The following is a 24,422-nucleotide window of genomic DNA, read 5'->3' as shown; positions in this document are numbered from 1 at the left end:
CTGAGGACTTTAAAAAGTCCTCGAAGGCTCCCACAGCTTGGTCTACTCTGCACCAGTGGGTGGGAAAGCAGAGGAGGCGGGGAGAACGGTTCAGCCACCCCTGCAACAGAGATTGTTGCTCCTGTACTCCTCTTTGACAAATCCTGGATCTGCCCCTGAAAGAAGAGAAGCAGATTGGGCAGGGGAAAGGGACTGGAGTGACATAAGGGAGGTTCGGGCTTTAATTTGTGGAATGCCTGCAAAAAAGGTATCCTGCATAATTGTAACAACTGATGTTACTACAAGTGTAACCAATAACCTAAAAAATATTGCAGAATTGTTCTTTGGTTTTCCTTTTTTTTCCATTTATATTTTGCCTTTTTCTTCTTCCATTTTCCCACCCCTTCCTCTCTTCTATGCTCTAGAAGTTCACAGCATTCCCTGGGGAGTAGATATTGTCTAGTTTTAGAAATGCTTGTGTAGGATAATAAAGGTTAGCTCTGGAATACGGTGAATTGTTCACCTCAACTGTATTGCTGTATGTGGTGTGTGAGTAGTCAGCTAAGTCATATAGGAATGTTCCTACTTCATGACTGGGAGAATAGAGCTTTTTGAACAGGTGGACAACAAATTGGAGTCAGGCAGAGATATGAGATCGACTTTAATAGAAACTAAGGATAAGCAAAAATGTTACCAATTTCTGCATCAAGAACAAGATACATTTTTTGGATACAATTCTTCTGCTTTGCCTTCTTTAATATAAACACATAGGATTATGCATATTAAAAAGCACCATAAAAAAATGCAGCAAAAGAAAACACTTCAGAGGATATAAAATTCTTTGTGTGGGGAGATGAGGGGTAAAAAATATTACACGTGACAGACAAGAGTCATATCACTAAATGTGCTACTTTTGTGTAAAAATATAGTGTCATGGGACAGGGTCCTTAGGGATGGCTGTGAGACCCCTAGGTCCCCTTGACCATGCCAATCCTGCCTAATGGGCACCCTCTTTCTCACCTGCCATGTCTTGTTAGTGATTATTATGAATATAGAGTCTGCCCTTGAGTTTATATTGGGCACGGTTCTTATGGACCCTGCTGAATTCTGTGGCTTCTTGGACTCCTTTTGGGTCCCGTTCCAAAATGGATGCCTCTCAGGACACCCTCAGCCTTATGGGCTAGATGCATAGCTCTAAACCGTCCCTTTACTATGCCCCGAGCCTCACAGCTGGCATTCACTCATTGTCCCTCCAAGGCCCTAATTTAGCTTGACCTTTGGTCATCACTGGGCTTTCCGCAGCCCTGTCTCTCTCTCTCTCGGCACCCACCCTGGCACTTGGGTCCCCACACGCCAAATCCTGCACCCACCCTGGCCCTGGGGTCTCCACACTGTAGTTGGTCCCCAGTGAGGCCTCCTTCCTCAATAGCATCAGCCCAATCTACCGGTCTTATAAGAGAGTAACCAAAACGTAAGCCCCTGGGCTATAACATAACACAAAAAGTTCAGGGTGTGTTCTGCCCCTTTAAAAGAGTCAAACTTCTACACCAGCACTAAGTGCCTTGTAGGCGAGAGTATTTGGTGAGTACCCCATTAGCCCTAAGTGCAGCATATCAGGCAGCTGCAGCATCTCTGGGCAATTCCTCCCTGGAAGCTCCTTCCCGTTTGACTGCTGGCAGGGAACTGACTCTCTAGTCCCAGCCCTGGGGTTTATATGGGCCCAGAGCCCTGCCTCTTCCAGTCAGCTGACCAGCTGCAGGTGCAGGCTAATTCCCTCATGAGTTTGCTGGCACAGTAACCTGCACTTATGGGGTTCCTGCCTGACTGCTAGGGCCATCTCTCTAGACAGTTTCTGCCTTTAAAGGAACAGGCACCTTAATGCCCTGCACTGTATAGGAACAAAGGGTGTTTATAGATGTGCTTGGGGGAGAGGGGTGGCTTTAATCAGAATGGCTCTGAGACCTTCTCTAATTAAAACACCACGAGCATCGTATGTATCAGCATCCCTGTGCTGAAAAATGTCAGTGGGGGCACTTTAATTAAAGCTCATTGAATGAGCTTTAGTTAAAATGCCCCTGCCACCATTTTTTAGGGTGGGGACACTGATACACATGACACTAGAGTCTGCTGGAGCATGGTAATTACCACGCTCCAGCAGACTTGATTAATCGAGTCTGTTCCAAAGCACTGTAACTTCAGCGCATCGGAGCAGCCTTGCTGCATGTGTATAGGCAGCCAAAGGTTTGAAAGAGGCCTTCAGGATCATGAGTCCGGTTCTCTGTGCTTGCAGGCAAAGAATTCCTAACCAAACTAACCAAAGAATTCCTCAAAATCACCACTTCAAATTTTTACCCACAGCCACAAGGAACAACACTGAAACCCAAATTGCACTCCATAACTTGCCACAGGATACAGCGAGAGAGATAAGAGCCCTGCTACTGAAATGACAGGGCAGAAGATCCTAGGAAAAGGACCATGTCCCTTGCTCAGAAGGCATACTCCTCCACAGTCTGTGCCAAAACTGGCATATAGAAAACATTCCTTCCTGATGCCAAATTTGTCTGAAGACCTGAAGAGCAAGACTCGTTAGCCAGGGACCTGGCAGAAGCATCAGTGCACCACAGTGATATAACCCTCCTAGTCTTAGTTGTGGCCTAGATCCCAAGGCCTCAGAAGGAAACCCCCCCACCCCCGAAATAAACAAAAAACCTCCCCCAAAGACAGCGGTGTTCATGGGTGGAAAAATATCATACATAGACTTAGGGTTGGCAACTGACCAATCAAATAATGTCAACTGACCACCATGGTCAAATATTCCACAAAGTCAAGAATGTACTTTTGTAGGTGGCAGCCTGCCTTCTTAACTTACCTGGTGTCATCTGTTAGCAAAGGAAGGAGTGAGGGCCCCTTGCTCTCCAACTTGGTCGGAGTCAGGGCACCCCCCTGCCCCCCATAGAATGGCTTCTTTTACTGACCATCTGCTCTAACTGCAGGCATCTCCAAACAGGAAGAGGAAAATGTAAACAGCAACATTTTGTGAAGAATTGGCCTGCTGCCTACTTAGCATAACTGGATTTAAAAACTGACTTGTTGCGAAGTGTGTTTTATTTCTCTTTCATTTACTTGTTCAGTTTGTAATGTTTTGGGCTGACCCTGGAATTTCAGGATAAATGTTAAGTGGAAGACAAAGAAGCATTGTCTTGATTACTGCTCACATTTATGCTTACTTAAGATTGATAATTATAATAATACAATACTATTTTTAGAATTTAATTTCATTGTTTCACAGTAACAGTCAACTATCTGAAAGACATGGCTGTTCACTATATAGTAAACTCAGGTATATTTCCATGTATAACATAACCAAACTTCACTCTGCAATAAAAGTTTAAAAAGAAAGTTGGTAAGAGCTGCAAATTAAGTATCAGATTCAAGACAAAATCCCATTGTCTAAAACAGTGACTAATGCACTAGATTAGAACACTTCCCAGCCAAGTGGCTAAACCTTACTGTGGTGTTTACTCAACCTGAAAAAAAAGTGGTTCACGATAACATTTTCCACTTTCATACTGCTTTTATTTTTTTTGGATGTCAAAGCAGTTCTTCTTTTGTATGACAAAAACAGTTTCCGTATCTTTATCTTTATGTGCTTTGGCTTTTTTGTCAGTTTGGAAGTTCTTGGCTGTTGGAAACGTTACCAGGGATCACTATGCGGAAGTGGCTCTCGTCAATCCATGTCAAAGCAGTTGACTAAGATGGATAACAGCATTATTAACCCAGTATTTTAGTTGGCCTAATTAAGTAAAGGTATTTGAAGTCTTGTGTGTCAAACATGGTAGCCTTGCAGATAAATCACTGAGTATGAGTACAAGATCAGGATGGCATTCCTGGCTCCGCTATTAACTGCCTATGTCATGTCCTGGAAAGTCACATACGAGCTTTGTTTTTCAGTTACTTTAGCTGGAACATGGCCCTACATGTATTATAATTCTAGGCTAAAAAGATGCTAGTGAGGAATCCAAGAAGCAAAGTCCTTTAATCAGATGTTTGATTTCAGTTGGAGTTTCATTTACATTTTTAAATAGTCTCTAACTGGTTTAGAGGTCAATACTGAATGTATTTTCTGTTCTCATAGATTTTGTTGTTGTTTTAATTTGCAAGCTTCATAACAAAAAGCATCTTGTACAGTTTAGAGATAATGGCAATTTCATAAACATTTTACGGTTGCTTCCCTTGCAAACTGAGTCAATGCCAAAATCTAGGTATATTTACGTTTCATAATATAACATGATTTCACTGGGCAGACTAAAATGGATACTAAAATACTAGAAGTGCTGTGATCATTAAAAAATGAACCATTTTAACATCTTTTAATCTCAGTAAATATTTACACATATTAATTCAAATTGTTTAGACAGGCAGCTGCAGTGAAACAGCCTAAGAACAGAAAGCATGAAGATTTTTCTATTTTTTCTCTCAGAGGTACAAGAAACAGTAAAGTTATCCTTAGTATGAGATCATGAAATAAAGTTCAGTCTTGAACTACACAATCGCATAAAGTTCTGGTATGTAGGAGGGAGTCTAGGTGGCTATTAGTGGACTTTTTAATTTCCTTGTCATTTTCACATGTATGGAACTATTTAACACTTGTTACTTGTTAAGCAAGAAGTTACAAGTTTTACTTATTTGAATTATATGAGAAAATTCTCAAGTCAAAGGTGATATCTTTATCTAAACAGCACTGGAGGTAAGGTTGGTGCACAAGAAATAATAGTAATTAGAATGAGGTGCTAGTGAACTGTATCTTTTCCTACTAATGGAGTGGGCTAAGGTGACCTTGTGGGACTACCACCAAAACAGATTCACTCCAATCCTCCCAAACCAGAGGTGTAACTGGGTAGCTCAGACTCATGAGGCAGTGCGGGTCCTGTCATGCCAATCACAGTGACATGATCAGCCACTGCTGTGGTGATGACTATTTTTGTGCTCTGTCCCAACAAAGGCATCTCCTGGGGCTGCTGCCCAGGTCGCCCCCACCTCAGTTATTCTACTGTCCCAGCGTATAAAGAAATCATTTCCATATATGGCTTCTCTCTGACATTAGAGAGGTGACTGTAACACATGAGGCCTCAAGGTTGTATCTGTTAACCCTATTAGCCATTCATTAGAAGCTTCTGAAAACTCATCATCTATGCAAGGCCTTCTTCAGCATTACTGACTAAACACCCCTCGGTGCTCACCTTCACAACTATACTTACTGTTTGCATAAGTATTTGCAGTGCTTAAAGTCCATTAAGTGAATTTTACAGGGATGAAGATCTAATCAAAGACATCCTTAAGGTGTTTATGTAATGATGGTTACTGGGATAGCTCCATCATCATAACCAGGGATCCTGGTTTTCTCCAATTTAAAAAAAATCCCAATTTTTGGTTAACCTCCCCCCCCGAATCCACATTTTTCCATGATTAAAACGAAGCACCACTTACATAAGAAGAATGTTCAGTTGCTGTACCAAGAAATAGAGACAGAAATGAAGAAGAGGATAATGCAGATTAGAAGAAGGACGAGTAATATAAGAGAAGAGTAATAGAAGAGGAGAGAAACAGAAACAATGTGTAGGTGAAAAGGAAGGTGCAGGCTAACATGAGAAAGATTAAGTGAAAGGCAACGGGCAAAAGGAAGAAAACAAACAAGGCAGCAGGGAGTAATTATAAGGAAGAAGATGGAGAAAAGGAGATGCAAGAATTAGGGGAAATGTTGGGAGGAGCCTCAGAAAATCAATGGAAGAGAGAATGGAGAAAATAGTAAAAATGCAGGAAAAGAGCAATAGAGAAGAAGCACTGATTCAAGAAAATTCACTTTTAGAAGTAAATAACTGCAGGAGACCAGAGAAAGAAGAATAAAATACTTTAGCCTTTGATTATAAAAAAAGAGAGAGTGCTCAGGCTTCAAACCATAAGCAACTGCCTTTGGTCACAAGATGCCAGAGGAAAAGTATCTTCTTCCCATAACTTAAATTCTTTGCCTGAATAAAATAACACTAGTAAAAATGAAAGCAGAGACCATGGGTTAAATTCCCAACAGGATAAAAAACATGCATCTTGATTCCTTTAAGGACATGAATATAAAGCAGGTTGTTGATTTAACGTCTCCAAAAATCAGCTCTGTACATCTTTAAATGTATGTCAGACTCCCAAAGAAGTTCATAAATATGCTGGACTACAGAAATACAATGTAATGTTGAGCTCTTTGGCAAATAATGTTTGATTCTGCAGCAGGGAACTGCATGTAATCATTTTGGAAACAAATGAATATACTGAAATTGTCACCCACCTAGTTCTGTGTTTTTGTTGCTTACCCTCCCTTCCTTCCAATCTTAGACAAGGATTCCTAAAGATTTGCCATTGCCTTGTGTTTGCCTACTCATCACCAGATTTCTTGGAAGCAAAGCAGACACACAATTCACTTGGAGGCTAGCAAGAAATAGGAGGGGGTGGATGGGCATGTAGGTATAGTGTTTCCTTGTAGGTTGAAGCTGCCAGAGTCTTGGAGGCTGTACATTCCTTCTCCCCCTCAAAAGAGGGGGAGTTCCCAGTATTAGCACATGTTCATGCCTTCCCCTCCCACAAGCATTGGGAAGGGGACTTTTTGACACATTGCGACAGATTCTCTGACCTGCAGACTTTGTGATTAGGGAGAGAAACGCACAGAATTCCTTGCCCATTCCTATGGCCACAGAATCAGAGAACCACCAGTTAGAGGGATTATGGCAATTACATTAAAATCTTGGAGGATTAAAATGAATACCGGCCAAAGTATCCACTATCATAACCTTTACCAGGGATTTCTGATTGCAAACTAGTCCCGGGCTAATTGGTGGTTTCCACAGGTCATCAGCTGTGATGGACTCCTGGTTTTATTGGGGCACCTCTGTCTTGGCTGCGTTCACCTTGCTGTGGTATGGTGTGACTTGCTTTCCCTCCTTAGCTGGAGCACAGAGAAATGAAGTGTTAAGTGCCAGGCCTGCCAATCTGCAGGACTACCTGGACCTTCAGCCTCACCAGTTTTTTTTTTTAGTTACTTTATTTCATGTTCCAGGTCATACCAGCTAAATCAGCTCCAAATCACAGGTGACGTGTAGGAGGGGCACGGACTGGGGCACGTGTCCCCCCCCAGGTAGGCCCTTGTGGGCCAGTGCCTTCCCAAGATCAGTGCCGGCCGGGAGCGCGGGTGCTGAGAGAAGTGCCATCGGCACTTCCGGTTTTGCTGCCGGCGCTTCCGGGGCTGGCGATCGGTCACCCCACGCTCCCACTCCCAGGTCAGCTATGGGTTGATGGGAGGCCCCCCGGCCAGCTGCTGGTGCTCCTCCAGACTCAGGAGGCATCAGTTGCCCATGATCCAAATCATATCGACTGAGGAGAACTTAGCGGTTCCAGAAAGGGTATCGACTGAGCAGGCAGAACTCAGTCGTTGTAAACGCCACGTACGGCGCTACAACCAGCCAGCATCCTCCGTCCCAGGCGCTCACTCTGGGACTTCGGAGACTCCCAAACCCATTGGCAGGGTCCTACGTGCAGGCCCAAACCCGGAGGTTTTGGAATTCGGATGCCCCCGTTTGATCTTAGTCTGCAGCCAAGAAGCCTCACCAGAGTTTTGCCAGCTTTGTTGATGGGTCAGTGAAGGTGAGGGGCAGGACACCCGGGGGTGGTTCTGGGGGGATACAGGTGACCGGGCTGGAGCAGGCTGGGACAAACTAGGAGCGTAGGGACTGAGGGGCGGGGAGGAGCTCTGGAGAGACTGGGAAGGGAAGAGCTGAGTTCCGCCCGGCCCGGGACCCTACGCCCTCGCATGACTGCCTCTACCAGACCTGTCGCGCTCCCAGGGCTGGGGACCGACAACTGAAACGAGGCGCCGCTGGCAATTCGTGCCCCTGCGCTCCGCCCTCTCCCTTCATTGGCCTCCGGGGCGGTGACGCAAGGCGCTGTGCGACGCGCGGTTGTTTGGCGGTGCTCATGGTAACCGACGCCTCTCCTCCCGCCCCTCTTAAAGGGCCCCGCCCCGGGGCGGTGCTACTGCGCGGCCGGAAGCGAACATGGCGGCGGCGGCCGCGTCTGACCTGCTCACGGGCTGGTGCCTCTTCGGCCTCGCGCTGCTGGTAGGAGGCGGGGCCCGCCCCCGGGGAGGCCGCGGTCGCTTGGCCCGCGCGGGGCGGCCTGTCTCCTGTGACGCTCGCTCTCCGCCCCCCGGGGCCTCGTGCCCGGCGGCGGGAGCGGGGCTGTTGCGGGAGGCGGGTGGAGGTGTCCAGTGGAAACCCCCGTGCTGGACCCGCCGGCTGTAGTCTCGGGGCTGTGTGGAGGGCCGGGCAGAGCCGTAGCGAGTTGGGGGCTGGATGGGACCTTGTCTGCCCCGTCCTCCCCCCCTGCCCAAAGCTCGGCCTGCCCCAGTTCCGTCCTCCCAGCCAAGGTTACGTCTACCTGGGTCTTTTTAAACCTCCAAGCAGGGTGGGTTTGATTTAAATCCAGTTGGTTTAAGTCACTGGCCAGGGAGCCTCGATTTAACCAGTTTTCTACAACAAGTGTGTTCTTGTTGTTTGATGTCCCCTAGTCATTTAACTTCTTGAAACTTTGCACTGTTAGAGTGGTAGAGGCTTGGTTGTGTGTACACAAACTTGTGGAGAGAGGAGGGGGCTGATGGGTGGGGAATTGAGTTTGTTCTCTTGTCTCCATACAGTGCTGTTAACAAAGATGTTTTCTCTGAAGATGCCAAACTCTCCCTATGCCTGAAGAAAGGTGTTTGTGCCCCCAAGCTTGCAAAGAGCAACTCTTCCAACTATTTAGCTGGTCTAATAAAAGATAGCACATTTACCTGAAGAACTTTCTCTGTCTGTGGTCTCTGGAGACATCCACAGTTTGAGAGCTGATTCTAAGCATCAGAGATGCTTAATGGGATCTTTTAGATTGAGCCCTGAGTCTGGTTGGGTAGTCCCATTCTTTAGTCTTTCTACTAAGATGTAAAGGAGCCTATGGCAACCCTTTAAGATTGGGCCCCTAATATAGTCCATGGTCTATTGTAACCTATTTATAAAACTTCTGCCAAGGTTACATGAATATATTGTCTCATAGTATATAATTATAAGGATTATAAAACTTATTCTGTAATGATATTTTTGAGCTTTGACATAAATTAAAACTATCTTTATATGAGGTTTTTTTTTATTTGGATGACCTGCTTTACTTTGGATTTAAAGTTCCATATTTAATGTATGAAATATGAATAAGAATTAAAGTGATGAACTAAGGCCTAAACCTCATGTAACTAGTAATCTATAGCTTCTGAAGTATAAGGCTCGTTTGTAAAGTTAGTATTGACTAACCAGTTCACAGGATTCACCATTATGGGTTGCCACAGCTATTCATTTATTGTATACATGTTCTGCAACTCATGTGAATGAAATAACCAGTACTCTCGATGCAGCATACAGCACTTCACTCCTTTTTTCCTCCTGTAATTACTCTGTGTACTTACTGAACACTGTCGACTTAATTTTCTAGCCTGTTTTCACAGGTGATAGAAACTTTTTAAACACATCAGGCATTTGCAGGTTGGCTACAAACTTTATGAGGCTGAGGGCAGTGTTACACCGCAGATGTTCATCTTTTCAGTTTCATTCAACTTAGAGCTGCACAAGTACAGGAACCATACAACAGGGTGCCTAGATTCTTCTGATCAAGGTGGCAAGAGATATTGGTATCAGGGGTGTAGTAAGTGGTGTTCCTTCTAATTGCTTTTAAAAGCCAAAAACAAATTGTTAAGCCTCTTAATAAAAACAATATGGTTAAATAAACAGATTTAAATTCACCTGGTTTTTTTTTTTTTTAAATTAAAAAAAAAAATGTTGTTTTATCCACCTGCCTCCTAGGATGGAGATTCTACAGCCTCTCTGTGGTGCCAGTTCCAGTGCAAAGAACATGCTATATCATAGTGAGCACTGTTGTTTGAATGAGGCTTAGTGGCACCCAGCTGGCAATGCCAACTCATCCTGTCGTCTTGTTCTTTCTCTGTCAGGTTATCTTGGCTTTCTGCTGGATTTATGTACGCAAGTACCAAAGTCGACGAGAAAGTGAAGTGATTTCCACCATCACAGCAATCTTTGCACTGGCAGTAGCGCTTATCTCCTCGGCCCTTCTACCCGTGGATATCTTCCTGGTTTCATATATGAAAAATCCAAATGGTACATTTAAGGTACTGAATAGCTTATGGAATGCCCACATCTTGGTCAAAACTTTTTGTCTTGTGGATAGAGGACACTTGTTGCTATATTCAGAAGATCAAATTATGTGAATTGCATTTAAGTATCTTAGTGGCTGGAGAGTGTGAGTGTGTGTGTGTGTTTTGTTGTTGTCTTTGTTTTTTTAATGGAAGGCTAGTATTGTTAACAGTTCTTTTATAGTTCTTAAGTAACTTCTGTTTTGTGTACTTTCATAATGTATATGTGCTATAAACTCAGATGAAAATAAATATGATGCTGTTAACACACTTATAACAGATACACAAAGAGCGTCTGGTCCATATTTGCATGTTATTTTAATACTGCATGAATAGAAATGACAAGACTGCAATATAGCCTGTGTAGGTGTGCTTAAGAGAGCATTACAAATGCTAAGAGCAGAGCAAGATGGGTCTATCCCAAAGAGTTGAGTCAAACTTGTATAAAAGCAAAACCTCAGATGACTCTTCTGCAAAAGTACATAGAGATGGTGTCATTAAGGACAGTATAAGATGTATATTCATGGAAGAGGAAGTGTTTTTGTTGTTGGTTGGTTTCTTTTTTGAGTTTAAGTTCAACAGATGATGCACTGTTCCTCATTTTGTGGCATCACAAGAGGCATATTCTTGAACAGGAGGGCAGGTATCCAAGTCCAGGTAAAAAGGTGGTGAATCTGGCATGAGCTACAGCAACACATCTATCCAAGTTCCAAACAGGCCTTTTTATTCAAAGCCCTCTGCAAAGGAAGTCAAAGGGGCTACAGTTTGTGTGTGGTGTGTTTTTCCTAACCTGAAATGGGGGGAGAATTGGCAAAACCCTGCCACTCTCCCTTTAGGCTCTCAAGATTTCTGTTTCAATAAGCTTCTGCTTCCATGCTCTCCTTCAGCTAGCCCTGCCTGTAGTTTTACTCCCATCCACCTGTACCTCATTAGCAAGCAGTGCTAGCTGCACTTTGGATTCTCAAAGCTTCTGCACTTTTTTTTTTTTTTCTCCTTGACCCAGATGAAAAACAGTTGACTCAAATTTTCTGAAAAGAGAGCCTGTTTTGAGTGTAGCAGAGTGGGGCTTTGAAAACCATGCAGTCTCCATTCTTTCTGTTAAGAGCAAAGGGAATATCTGTTTTTGATCATGTCCAATCAAGCTCTTCTACCAGAGTAATAGTGAAGAGGTGGCTCTGATCAACTAAAACCATATCGGGTCAAAGTACCCATCCTTGATAAATAAGAACTTGCACCGGTTTATCTCCCAATTAAGGTCAAAGAAAGCTATACCTGAATCTCTTTGTAACTGGCAAGGGAGAAAATGATTGATACTTAGTGTAGCAAAGCTATTAGTTGGTTCTGAATACTCCGTTATGGAGCTGTAAGGGGAGGGGAGGTAGAATTCTTGCACTCTTCTGCACTTAATTCTGGAAGGCAAACTGGCTTTCCATAATATCTTTATTCTACTTTCTGCTTTTCCCTTTCATGAAACGCTCATCAAACATTCAGATCTGCTTAGATATGAACCTTGTCCCCAGTGTAGAGAATGACGTGGTGAACTCACTTATTTTGTGTATTTAAACCCTTCAACTTAAGGAGGGGGGAGATATTAGACAGTTATCCAGTACTATCCCATTTTATTAGTGATCACCCTTTGGCTGATATTGCCATAGTAATGGAGTGGAGAGTAAGCTGTTGACCTGGATTGGTTCTGATTCTGTCACGCTTTAAGGAGGTATTGGAAGAGGGATCGATCATTGGTTGGTTTTTAAATCAAGGGTGGGGGGAAGGAACCCTCCTTTTTTTTTTCCTCCCCCTCCCCCCAAAACAAACAAACCTCCCAAAAAACTGAATGCTTAACTTTGACTGTTATGTACTCTTATCTAAACTTCTAAGACTTATGGAGGAGAGGGCACCATATGTATTGGTTCAGTTTTCTGCTTTGTAGAGAGCTGAGACAAGAATTGAAAGTAAATGTGAATTCTGTATTGGAGAAGCTACTGTCTGTAGATATAAGGAAGTACTGTTCAGTTGTGAAAGGCATCAGTAAGACTACTTTAGAATATCTGTGGCATGTTTTAGGGTTGGTTTTTTTTTTTTTTTTTTTTTTTTTAGGTTGTTTCCATAAGGTACTTTGAGGCTGTTGGTGGGGTGTGTGTGGAGAACTACAGTAAATAGTTCCTAGGATGCTAGCTGAATGGTTGCCTTCTGAGTGCAGGGGACTGGACTTCATAGTCTAGGGCAGTAGTCTTCAACATTTTTTTTTCATTTGCTGACACCTTTGGAAATTTCAAGTGGAGGTGCCAGACCCCTTTAAGTGTAAGTGTGGTTATTCACATACTTTTGATTATACTTTTTTTTTAGCAGACCACGTGTAAGGAGTCTGCAGACCTCCATGGGTCCGTGGACCATAAATTGAAAACCACTGTTCTAGGAATACCTTTCCTGGCATGTGTGGTGTTTGTTTGTGTGGCGTTTTTTTTTTTTTTAAGAAAATGTGAATACTTGGCTTGAAAGAACTAGCGCTTATTATTATGCATAAGAACTTCCATCCCCCCGCATAACCAATATTTCATTCTCCTTAAACCTTGCTTAAAACCTAACTCCTGTAGTGATCCTAAATCAGGGTTACAAGTAACAGCATATGGGCTAAGAGTTAATTTTCTACTGAACTCCATCTACTTGTGGTTATGTACTAGTGGACTTAATCTGCCGAAATCTGTATCTTTCAACTTTTCTAGACATGTTCTAAAGCTCATCTTGTTTTCTGACAATTAGTTATCAAATGGGTTGTTTTACCTTTTGCTAAGCAAGTCTGGAGCTGTATCTGATTTTTTTAAGCTATACATTTTAAAAGGTGCTAAAATTACTACCATACAGCTGATTATGGAGTTTTTGACTTCCTGGATGTTTTGCCCTTTAAATTTGCATGCATCTTGTGGCAGGGGTTGGTTTGTTTGTTTGTTTCTGTTTACAATCAATAGGTATTGAGGATGTCTTCCTAGATGAATTGTGTGGTAGGGCAATGATTTGAGAAGCTACTGTGTGTGCTTAAGTATGCTCTGTATGCTGAGGCCAAGGTGGCTTGTGTATACTTCTATCTCATAAGAACTAACAGGGTCTGATTTAAACAATACTGAGAAATTAAGGCTTAAGTTCTTCTGAAACTCAATACAACTTGACAGTTATTTATGAAAAAGGGTTATGGTCTAAGATCTATTTCCAGGAGTAGGCTTAAGAAATGACAAATTTAGAATTGTTTTTAATTCTTAAGGGTTATCTAAACACAAATTGTGCCACTCTTTACACACAGACTATACTGTTATAGTTCTGCATGCATAATGACATCTAGATGGACAAACTGCATTCCTCTAAGTAAGAGATGTGGTTTTTATAGTGTTGTCAAACTCACTTGGCCTGCTGTTTTGGTTTTAAGAGCATGGGAGTGGCTTCCAAATCCAGCCCCAGCCAGGAGTGCAGATTAGATGCAGCTGGGGCCACATGTGGTGCCTGTGCTGGACTGGATCTGGCATGTGGGGATAGTCCTGGGGCCTGATCTGAACTGGCTCCAAATCCAGCACTTGGGGGTAATCTAGCATTGGCATCTTAAGCAGCATCCACCCCAGGCTGGCCCTGTAAAGCATACAGCCCATGCCAGACAGGCTCAGTGTGTGCTGTGTATGTTGGGCAGCACTGGCCCAGATTATATGGCTTGCAGATTGTATCTTTGACATTCCTGCTCTAGTATAAAGCACCATTTTATGCTGGTAACTGTATCTGTACAAATATACTACTTTAGTAACTGTCACACACATTTTTTACGTTTAAACAGTGGATAGAAAAAAATGCTAGGAGTGTTATTTCGCATTAAAAAAATGTAAGACACAAACTTCATCGCTAAGTGAGTAGTACACGTGTGCTACCAAGCTGTTTGAAGAAAGTCAAACTGCTTAACTAGAAAACTACTAGCTAAGTTCCTGGAACTAGAGTGGTGATTTCTTAACCAGGGTGCCACAGCACCTTAAAGCACCTTCGCATCCTCTTGAGGGTGCAGCTGGTTGCCACACAGTATTGGCACCATTACATTTCCAGATATAAACTCAGAGACTTTAAATAGAAATTCATAGTTCTGGTCTTTCTGCTTTTGTTTGCAATAGAAAAAACTTTCTATTTTTCTGTAAGCAGAAAAAGTAAAAGCTAACAGCTGGTACCTCCCTTTTTTTTTAATCAAGGGGTATCTCAAGTCTAAAAGGTTGAGAACCACTGAGCTGAAGTGCTAAACCAGCTTTTGATAGCAGTAGCCTCTTGTAGAGTGAGACTGTTTCCAACCTTTTTGGCAGGTGTCCCACAAATTAGCTCTGTACCCTCCCCAAATGCTGCTGATTCCTCTATCCAATCTGTTGCTCAGGTTTCCATTCCTTGCCTTATTCCCTGAGCAATCTGATGTTCTGTTCTTGTTTTCTGTTTTGTTTTTGTTTCAGGTTGGTTTTTTTTTTTTTTTCCCCCCTCCTTGCCTGAGTTGATGCTCTTTCTGTTCCCTGCCCTATCTGCCACAGTGCTGCCTGTGCCACTTGTAGCACCTGTGCCACAGAGTGGCGGTTACTTGCCCTGTTTTTAGCTTTTTGGCTAATTCAACTCAATGACTGCTTCATTCAGATGTTGAAATCAATTGGGAGCTGAAAAAAAAAAATCCTCACTGAGTATCTCTTTAACTGTGGAGGCATCTTGATACAAGATCATAGGAAAGTAGGGCTGGAAGGGACCTCACAAGGTCATCTAGTCCCTGCCACCTCAGGGCAGGAATCATCTGTGATTTAAACTATTCCAGTCATATGTGTGCCCAACCTGCTCTTTGTCCTTGGAAACTTTGAAAATTTATTATCTCTAGATTGCCTGTTCCAGTGTTTCACTACTGTAACAGGAAGCTTAATGCTCCTGTTAATTAAGAAAAAGGCTGCAGAGTGGGCTTAATCAGCAATTGGAGGAGATGCCAGTCCAGAAAGGTGGTAGGCTTAGTTCATGTATAAGTCAAAGTCCTGAGCTGGGCAGGCAGTCTGTCCCTGGAGGCTGACGTGCTCCTGAGCAGGCTACAGAAGATGGGAGACTCCTGATGGGCACCAAGAAAGCTTGTGGGTAATATAGCCTTGGGGCTGGGATAACACTGTAAATTTAGGGTGGGACTAAAGAGAAGTGGAGGTCCAGCGATTGGAAGCTTGGGGGGGGGGCATGGTGGAGGAGGGGAACTATGGGGAAGGAGTAGGGCCAGAGGCCTGTAAGTAAGGCCAGAGCCTGGGAGCAGGGCAGAGAAGGGGTTAGGGATCCCAGGGCCCAGAGAGGGGCTGAGATGAGGCTAGAGAGCCCAGGACCCATGGAGGTGCTGAGTGAGGTGGACTGGGGCCAAGGGTCCATTTGATTGATTGATATTGTGTTAATTGGTAACATCTGAGGTATGGTTATGACTAAAAGGGGAGATGAGACCACAAAATTGCCTTTAAGGCAGTGAGCAGTTAGACCATGGCTTGTAAGCAGATGAGGTCTTGCTCAGGGATCCCTGGGGCAGCCTTCTATTTCTAAATAAAAACTAACGTCAAGTCATGCAAGGCAGGAAAATGGGAGTATGCTTAAAAGATGGCCTGAGTAGCTCTCAAGGGGCATCACAGCCACCCTTGGGGCTGGCTTTTCTTGTACCTCCCTCCTAGCCAGAAAGTTTCACCTTATTGCAGAGTAAATTCTGGTTAAAGCTTCAGACCATTGTTCCTAGTGTGGTTCCCTATGGCCACAGAGGACAGCTCATCTCCATCTATGCTGCAATTGCTCTTTAGGTATTTGAAGACTGTTTATCAAATCTCCTGTCAGTCTTCTTTTCTCCAGATAAATAGCTTGAGTTTTTACCCTATCCTCACAAGTATTGTTTTCTAGGCTCTAATCTCTCTCTCACATTTTTTTTACTGTGCTGGACTCTTTCTAAACTGTGCACATTCTTTCTGAATTGCAGGGCCTAAAACTATTCCAGGTGGGGCCTCACCAGCATTGAATGGAATAGAAGAGTCATCCTCTTTATTTGCAGGTGATGCTTCTTTTAATACAGCCTAGTGTGCTGTTGGCCTCTTGCAACAGTTGTAGATGGTTGGTTCATATTCACTTCATGGTCTACTGTAGTAGTCTTCAACCTGTGGTCTGTGGGCCCCTGGGGGTCCACAGACTGTCTAAGGTATGCGAAAGATGACTAATCAAACAAAAGTGTGTGAATACCTATACAGTTGAAAGGGGTCCACACCTCCATTAATTTTTTTTTTTAGGTGTCTGCAAATGAAAACAGTTGAAAACCACTAGTTTGCTGGGAACCACTGGTTCTTCTCTGCAGTACTGCAGTCTAACCAGTCATGCCCCAGTCTGTATTTCTGAAGGCAATTATTCTGTCCCAAATGCTGGACTTTGCACTTATTCTTGCTGAATCTTATCTTATTAGTTGTGGACTACTTCTAGTCTATCCAAGTCATTCTGGATTCTAGATTTTCCTTCCAGAGTGTCTGCAGTACCACTCAGCTTTTTCTATTGGTTTTCTCTAATAGGCAGGGATCTGGAATATTTCCTCAGGAAGGTGTGAGGCACCCAGCTTGGTGTCATTCCCCACTTGAGCAGGTTCAAACCCACTTCATGTTCTGGAGAATTGTTCTAAATGTCTGGGTCTTGGCAAAGCTGGTTAGTGTTAAACTCTACGTCTTTGGAGCTGGGTCACAGTACAGAAAACTTGTAAATTTTCTGGGGTCGGTGTACAAGAAGGAAAGCAGTGTTATCTCTCTTTCCAAGGAGGTGTGTGTGGGAGGGGGTCATTGAGGGCTTGGGGTCCTAGGGTTTTGGTTGTCATCCCAAGGACTCTCTTTAATCCAAGTGTTTAGTATAAAATGTATTTAAACAAGTAATGCTTAGGGCAGAATCAAAGGCTCCTTGCCCTAGGTGAGTACAGGCAGTCCTCAACTTACAATCTTTTGAGTTGCAATGAATGGCACTTAAAACGTTTATAAATTGACACCCTGTCTTGACTTTTTGATGTCAGGCCAGTGAAAAAGTTCGTTCTGTCTTGGGGAGCATCTGTCCGAAATTCCTTGGACACTTTTTTTTTTTTCTTCTTTAAGAAAGCAGCCCAGACTCCAACCAAGATCCCCTCCAAAAAGTCCAGCAAAGTCACCTCTAAGTCCTTCCAAATCAATATGATTGCTATTTACAATATAAATATGTTTAAATATATTACTCAATTCAGTACAACATTCTGGGTTATTTTGGGTGAAAAATAAGGTATTGGGCCTTGGTTCAGGAACCAATCCCCCATTCATAACACTGTTCCTATGGGGAAAATTGGTTCTGAGTTGCATTTCAACCTAAGACATGGTTTTCAGGAACTAGTTGTTGCAAGTCCAAGGGCTGCCTGTATCCCAACAAATAGGCTAGTGCCCAACCCTCTTCTTGGTCCCTTCTGGGCTTTAGGAATCTTGCTTTCCTTTCCACACAGTGCAGAAGAGCTGTTCTAGTTATAGTCTGCTTTAAGGCATTCTCTTGGTGGATGCCATGGCTGCCATTAGAATGGTGTGCTCTGTTTAGTTTCTTGAAAGGTGCCTGTTACTGAGGTTTTGGGTGTTAGATACCAGTTGATAACGAGTGCATTTGCAGCACTGACTGCAGTGTAAACTGAAAAGGTGTAGGATTTTAGGTGCTCTTGCTCTCTGTTCACTGTGCTGACTGTTCTGGATTATCTGTGGGTTCCTTGTTTTTTACCCTCTTTCTCCCCTCCCCTCTAGGTATAGGGGCCTAGACTAGACTACTGAGTTTTCTTGGATTCTATTGTGAGGGGTAGTTGCTTAGACTTTGCAATGCTTAATGCTCTGTTTCTCTACTGGGAGCAGTCCAGAGGATTTGATCACTATGGGTGTCTGTAGATGTGCTTGGAGGCTCTCTGATATGCTGTAATTACAACATGTCCAAGCAGCCTCGATTAATTGAGTCTGCTGGAATGTGCTGTTTTGGTATGTTCCAGCCAGGCTCGTGCATCAGCATCCCTGCTAAGTAAGCTTTAGTTAAAATGCCCCCACTGCCCTTTTGAAGCATGGGGATGTTGATATAGGAGATGCTGTGGGCACTTCAATTGGAGGTGCTCTCGGAGTTGCTCTGATTTTTTTGTTTTTGTTTGTTTTTTGTTTTTTTTAAAGAGCAAAAATCCCTTGCCAAAAAAAAAAAAAAAGGCAAACCAAAAAACCCAGAGTACATGTGGGGGGAAAATGCCCTATGTGCTAAACCATTAGTTTAGGACATATTTTAAAAAATATTTTAATATACTTTTATTGTGTGTGTGTACTTGTATATAAACAAAATGCTTTCTGAACCTTGCTGTAAAATATTAAGCATGTAAACAAAGTAGATTTATTTAACTAAAACTACTTGAAGTGCAATCTATGTGCATTTCTGATTTTCATTTTGGTTTCATCCAGCTATAATTTGACAGTAGTCAGAGGTAGAAAACAGACATTTTTTTTATTAGATTAACTTTGGCATAATACGTGGTAAACTATGTAATTGTGTAAATATGTATACAGCAAATCTTCCAGGCTAGAGAACAATCTCAACCAGGTGGAACCTAGCACTTAGCAATGCTTTCCTATATTTTTAACTTTCCTAGGAATCGGGGTTGTGTGTGTGGATCTATAGATATAGCAAGTGAATATCAAACACTTACTGCTAAGGGAAGAGTTAATGACTTATGAAGCCTATCTGAAATAACTGAATGAGGAGCTGGTACATTTTATGATAGTGGTTTGCTCATCTGGAAGTACTTTAAAACTATAGAGGACTTTAACTTTGTTCAGTTGTTTGGAAAATCTCAAGTTTCATTGAAATTCACTGGTTCTCTCACTTGTTTTAAAATTGGCAAGTAGCAAATGTAATAAGATTATCTCTTTAGATATTTGACCACAAATTGTTTTTAGGGAATCTGTTATTTGGTAGAGTATAACCTCATAAATCTGGACATCAAAAACTTGGAATTATCGAAAATCTGGCACTTTTTTCTTTAAAACTACTCTCCAGCAGGGAGTAGCAGTGGCCTGTCCTGGAGCAGTGGCAGGGGGGAAGCTTGCATGCAGTGGCTGCTGTGCCATTTACCACCCTGTTCTGCAGCTTTATATGCAGCTGCTGTTCTGGGACTGACCACTGCTAACCACCCACCCCACAACTCTGGGACCAGCCACTGCTGCTCTGGTTTAAAAAATGTGGAACTTTCACATTTCTAGCAGGTGCTTGGTCCAGAACATGCTGGATTCATGAGGTTATACTGTACTTAACAAGTGTTGGCTAGATGTTGGGGAATGCAGTCATTGACTTTCTAGTCTAGTCTAGTCTAAAATTTCCTTCTCTATTTATACTTGTTGTCTAACTTTGAGCCAAAGTTTGCTCCTTGTTCACAGATTTGATAATGCACATGCTATTACAGGAAGGGCTAATAAACTTGCATCAAGTTCTGCTTGCTTTTTCTGAAAGCCAGGGGGGGAGAGAGGGGGGAGTCAGTGGAGTTCTACATGGACATTCCCCCTGTTAGCAACTCGCTTTAGGGAAATGAAGTTACACATCTGTTGGCTTCCTCCACTATTTTGGGAGGTATGCTGCTGAGATGCCATAGTCTAGTCATTCTCAGTCAGGGTACAGTGGCACCCCGGGGTTTCTTGAGATGCTTTTGGGGTGCTGTGGGGTACCATGCAGTGTGAGGCACTTGAATATATAAACGTGGTTTACAAGGTAAATACGAAGCTTTTACATCGGAATTCATGGGGTCAAACCTTCTGACCTGCTACGGTCTTCCTGAGTTCTTTGCCACAAAATTGCTCTTTTTCTGTATTCAGAAAGGTGAAAATGAAGAGTTGGTATTTTCTGAGGGGTGCCTTGAGCCTGAAAAGGTTGAACTATTGCCCTAGTCCATTGAATGCTATCTCAGGCTGTTGGCTCACATAAGCCCTGATGCTGCCAGGTATGACCCTAGGCAAACCCAAAGTGACTTCCTGGCTTTGCAGGTTGGGGTGGAGGACATGGCTCTGGTCAGTGAGGGTCAGGAGCTGGAAGTGTTCTAGAGACGAATACTTGCTGTGCAGATGTTGCCTGCAAAGTTTGTTTCTTTGGCCATAGGGATGTCTTTCAACAAGGCAGTCCACCTTGTTTTGTGACTGCAGGTTGGGGAAAGGAGAAATTGTGTGAGGTAGACCTGTTTGAAAGTCTGAGTTGAGGTAAAGGGGGGATGGCAAGGGGAATATTGCTGTGAATATCTAGTATAAATTACCAAGTCAGAAAGAAAAGGTATACAAGGCTTAAAAATGTTTTCACAACCTAAAACATCCAAATAACAGGATCTGATGGGGTGTTTTTTTTTTTGTTTTTTTTTTTTTATGTGAGACTTGAATTACTGTGATAAGTGCTAGGGGAGATGACCCAACAGCATAATCCAAAACTTGCTGGATTATATTTAGGCCATGGCTTTTGGGGCACATGGTAGAGAAACCAGTCGGGGTGGGGCAGATCCCTAACTTGCTCATAAATAAGGAGGAAATAGTTGAGAATCTGAAAGTAGAAGACAACTTGAATTACACTCATGGTGGAGTTCATAGTCTGAAGGAAGTACGTAAGAACAGGATAAACACTGGACATGAGGAAAAGCAGACTTGCCATGGATCAAAAGTCCAGAGAGAAGAGGGAGTCCAGGACTTCTTGTGGATTCTGAAAGTATTAATATGACAAGATCAGGGGTCAGAGGATTTTCAAGTAAAATGTTGCTGCAGTTTAGTTTCATTCACAGCATCTTTGAACTTCATTAAAATATTGATTACTTGTGTGTCTACTCCATGGTGGCTATGAAACTTTTTTGTGGTTCTCAAGCCATGGACAGGTATTTAATTTCTAGTGAGAAACATGTCCTTTTGGCACTGCAAAAAGGCAGCATTCAAGTAGCTTTTTACTGGGGAGGAGGAGAATGCAAACCTCTCCACAACAGCAACTTCTCTGCAATTCGACAAATTCCAGTGCCACGTGTAACTGCTGTAGTTGTAAAGTGCGATGTGCATGCCTACAGATATAGTACCCCAAACTCTACTCCCCCAGGGAGGCTGAACCAGTTTCACAGGTGAATGAGGCTGAGCAGTGTGGTAGTCTGGCTTTCTTTGCAGATGAAATTTTAAAGTCTCCTGCCCAAGGAAGAACCCCCTCCTGAAGTGGAGCTGGTCAGAGCTCTTCTGCTGCTAACCTCCCATGGGTTCACAAACTGTGTTTATGTGGTAGGTAGCCAGGGACATGTGCACTGCTTCCCACACTGGGGACTTTCCTATTCTGAACTGGCTAGCAAACCCGGTCATGTCTGTATGGCCATATGTGGCCTTGTGCTCCAGCCTGCACAGGAGTTAAACAGGCTCTTGGAAGTGCTGGTTGGCTTCAGCTCTGTGCCACTAAGTACAGCATGCTCTGGACTTGCTGCACTAGACTTCAAGAAATTCAAGGTTCTCTCCTTTCATTTCCCTAAACTCCTCTTTCCACATGACTTCACTAACTAATTCCCTCAGTTTGTCAAAACTTGACCTTAGGGAATAACCTTTTTCTTTTTCTTTTTCTTTTCCAAACAGTAATAGACCATGACCAAGTAATAGTTCATGACCAAGGCTACCATATTTCATGCATATATATATACCCTGAAATATAATGCACATCTCCAGTTTGAAAGGGAAACTACAAGGAAAGATCACTTCCCTTCAGTTACTGAGTAGCAGCAGATCTGAGCCGCCTTGCTGTTTTGCTCCCTGTAGCTTCCTGCATACTTCACTGTAGGGTTCACCTGTAAGTGGTGGAACCTGCTCTTACCATATTTCTTGCACATCATGCACACTCCAACTTCCAGCAGCTGGCTTTTTGGGCAGGAGGGGGCGGGAAGGGATGGGATGTATGCAAGAATACAGTATTTATGATGGCCTCATCTTCAAAACTAAGTCAATAGAATAATCTGTACATGGACCTGCAGTACAGGTGGGTGCAGGGTCGCATTGTAGCTTGGAAGTGAAAATTGAACCCTCTTGGTTGAGAGGGCTGGGGGAAGTAGGTGGGAGTCTAGTGGGTTTAGTTCCCTAGGCAGCCAGTAGGCTTTGTCCTCTGGAATCTCTGTACGCTGTGGGAGTAGGGAGGGGAAGCAAAGCAGTTTAGGATATCAATATACCAACCTCCTAACTCTTGTGCTGGCAGTATAGGTTCTCGCCATGCTCTGCAGTACTCTGGGCTGTGAGGCACTTGAACACCTGTAAACACAATAAAATAGTGTCTGTGATGCTGAAATTAAATGTCCGTCCTTGCTCTTATTTCAGGGGTGTAGGCTGTAGCCACGTTGGTCTAAGGACATGGGCAAATAAGGTTCTTTTGGATAAATCCGATTATCTTTCCATCAGAACGACTCAAATAGTTGGAAAAATTCTTCTTAGCAAGCTTCTTCACAAGCTTGCCAAGAAGAATTTTTCCAGCTATGAGTTGGTTTAATAAAGTATGAAAGCATAAATTCTTCAGTCTAATCCAGAATAAACATGCATTCTTTCTACCATGTTCTTAATTGTTTCCTCAACCTATTGAGGTCTCGTAGCACTAGAAAAGATGAGAACAAATTTTATGCTTTTTAGGTAAACCATACTTAATTTTTTTTATAAGTTTTTTTTTGTTTGTTTGTTTGTTTTGTTTTTTTATGTAGATAAAGTGTTTAGAAAGAAAATAACCTCTTCTCCTTCAATCTTACTAGGACTGGGCTGATGCTAATGTTTCAAGACAAATTGAGGACACAGTATTATATGGATATTACAGTGAGTATTTTTTAAATGACTTCTGAAAAATAATCATTTCTTGTTGTTAAACCAAGCATTCACCACTCTTTATCTAAAGTGTAAGCCAGTTTTTAGGAGGATACAACTTAAGTTATTTTGTGATTTAAACTTGGGATTAGTGTGTATTTGGGATCTCTCATACACTTTGCTTTATAAATGGAGGATCACTTTCTTTTGTTACAGTTGTAACAACATCATAAATGTACTGGAAAGACTATATTAACAGACTAGCAGGTTTAATGCATGCACAATATAGACATTAGTGGCTTGCTTAAAGAAAATTTTGGCCTGCTCTGGTTCCTGGCAGACTACCTTTTATCATGTGGTTAGGGCATTAATCAAGTCATAAACTGTAATGTGGCACACATTCAACCAATTTCCTATGTCATTCATATAGTGGCAAACCATCCATAAGTGTTCCACATTTATGTGGTTTGTATCATGCTTTAGTTTGAAAATGCAGCCTTATCTAGGACACTTGAAGCTAGACTGTGCAGCCTGGCATTGGGAACAAGAATTTTATCCCAACTCCCCAAAATAGGATGTTCCATCTCCCAGATATAGCATAGTAGGTAGTACACTTGAATTTCTTTTTTAATCTTGGGTAAAATTCCTCCAATATCATCAGCCATTTTAGATTAACATTTGCCAGGGACATACATAATATTTTTCTTACAGTTAGCATGCAGTGTGTCAGCATTTCCAGCAATGTGAAACTTTACACCTGTTTCTTACTCGGCAAGTGATCTGATACTGCCATGCACATAGCATACAAGACCATCTGCTTTTAAGAGACTGTTGTATTTGGGGCTGTAGTATCATTGTAGATATGTATACTAGAACTGATTTTTTTTTTTGTTTAGGGGTAAAGTGCCTGGCCCTAAACAATTTTTATTCGCAACCCTTTATATCAAAGTTGATATTCCTGGTAAGCAATTTACTGTAAACTTACACTTTTAAGTATGAGGTTGATGCAATGAGACCTATTTTCACCTTTGTTTTACAAAATGCTGAAGACTTCCTTCAGTTACTAAGTAGTTTCTTGCTTATGACTTTTTTTCCATCCATGTTTTGCTTGGCAATGCATTCAGTATCTTTTTATTTACTAAAAATATCTCTTAGGTGTACTAGATGCCTGCTTTAACATCCCTGGCTTTAAAACTAACACTTATTACATATAGGAAATGCCTACGGAGTGAGCTGAATGGAAGATTTCTGTTCACTGTGCTGCAGGATCCTAGATCTCTTTTTCTCACTGATGGAATGGAAGAGAAAAAATGCTTCTCTTCTTCCCCTTGCTGCTTTGTCAACTT

The 24,422-nt window shown here is 42.5% G+C and overlaps 1 protein-coding gene across 3 annotated transcripts in view; it reads left to right on the top strand.

Moving 5' to 3' along the window:
- The first annotated feature begins 7,292 nt into the window (after positions 1-7,292).
- The window catches only part of LMBRD1 (LMBR1 domain containing 1), a 211,592-nt gene continuing 194,462 nt past the window's right edge, over positions 7,293-24,422 (top strand). The window contains exons 1-3 of one of the 3 annotated variants that reach the window (XM_090034614.1): positions 7,293-7,652; positions 10,046-10,222; positions 23,028-23,088. In XM_090034614.1, coding sequence (XP_089890740.1) covers positions 10,196-10,222; positions 23,028-23,088 — 88 coding nt within the window. In that variant the 5' untranslated portion in view covers positions 7,293-7,652; positions 10,046-10,195. Of the gene's footprint in view, positions 7,663-8,017; positions 8,136-10,045; positions 10,223-23,027; positions 23,089-24,422 lie in introns of those variants that run through there. The other 2 variants (XM_090034620.1, XM_090034608.1) reach the window with 2 other exon arrangements.

Source organism: Crocodylus siamensis, chromosome 1, assembly GCF_052110815.1.
Source record: "Crocodylus siamensis isolate JL-2025a chromosome 1, ASM5211081v1, whole genome shotgun sequence".
NCBI lineage: Eukaryota > Metazoa > Chordata > Crocodylia > Crocodylidae > Crocodylus > Crocodylus siamensis.
This window is presented reverse-complemented; position numbering and strand designations above follow the sequence as displayed.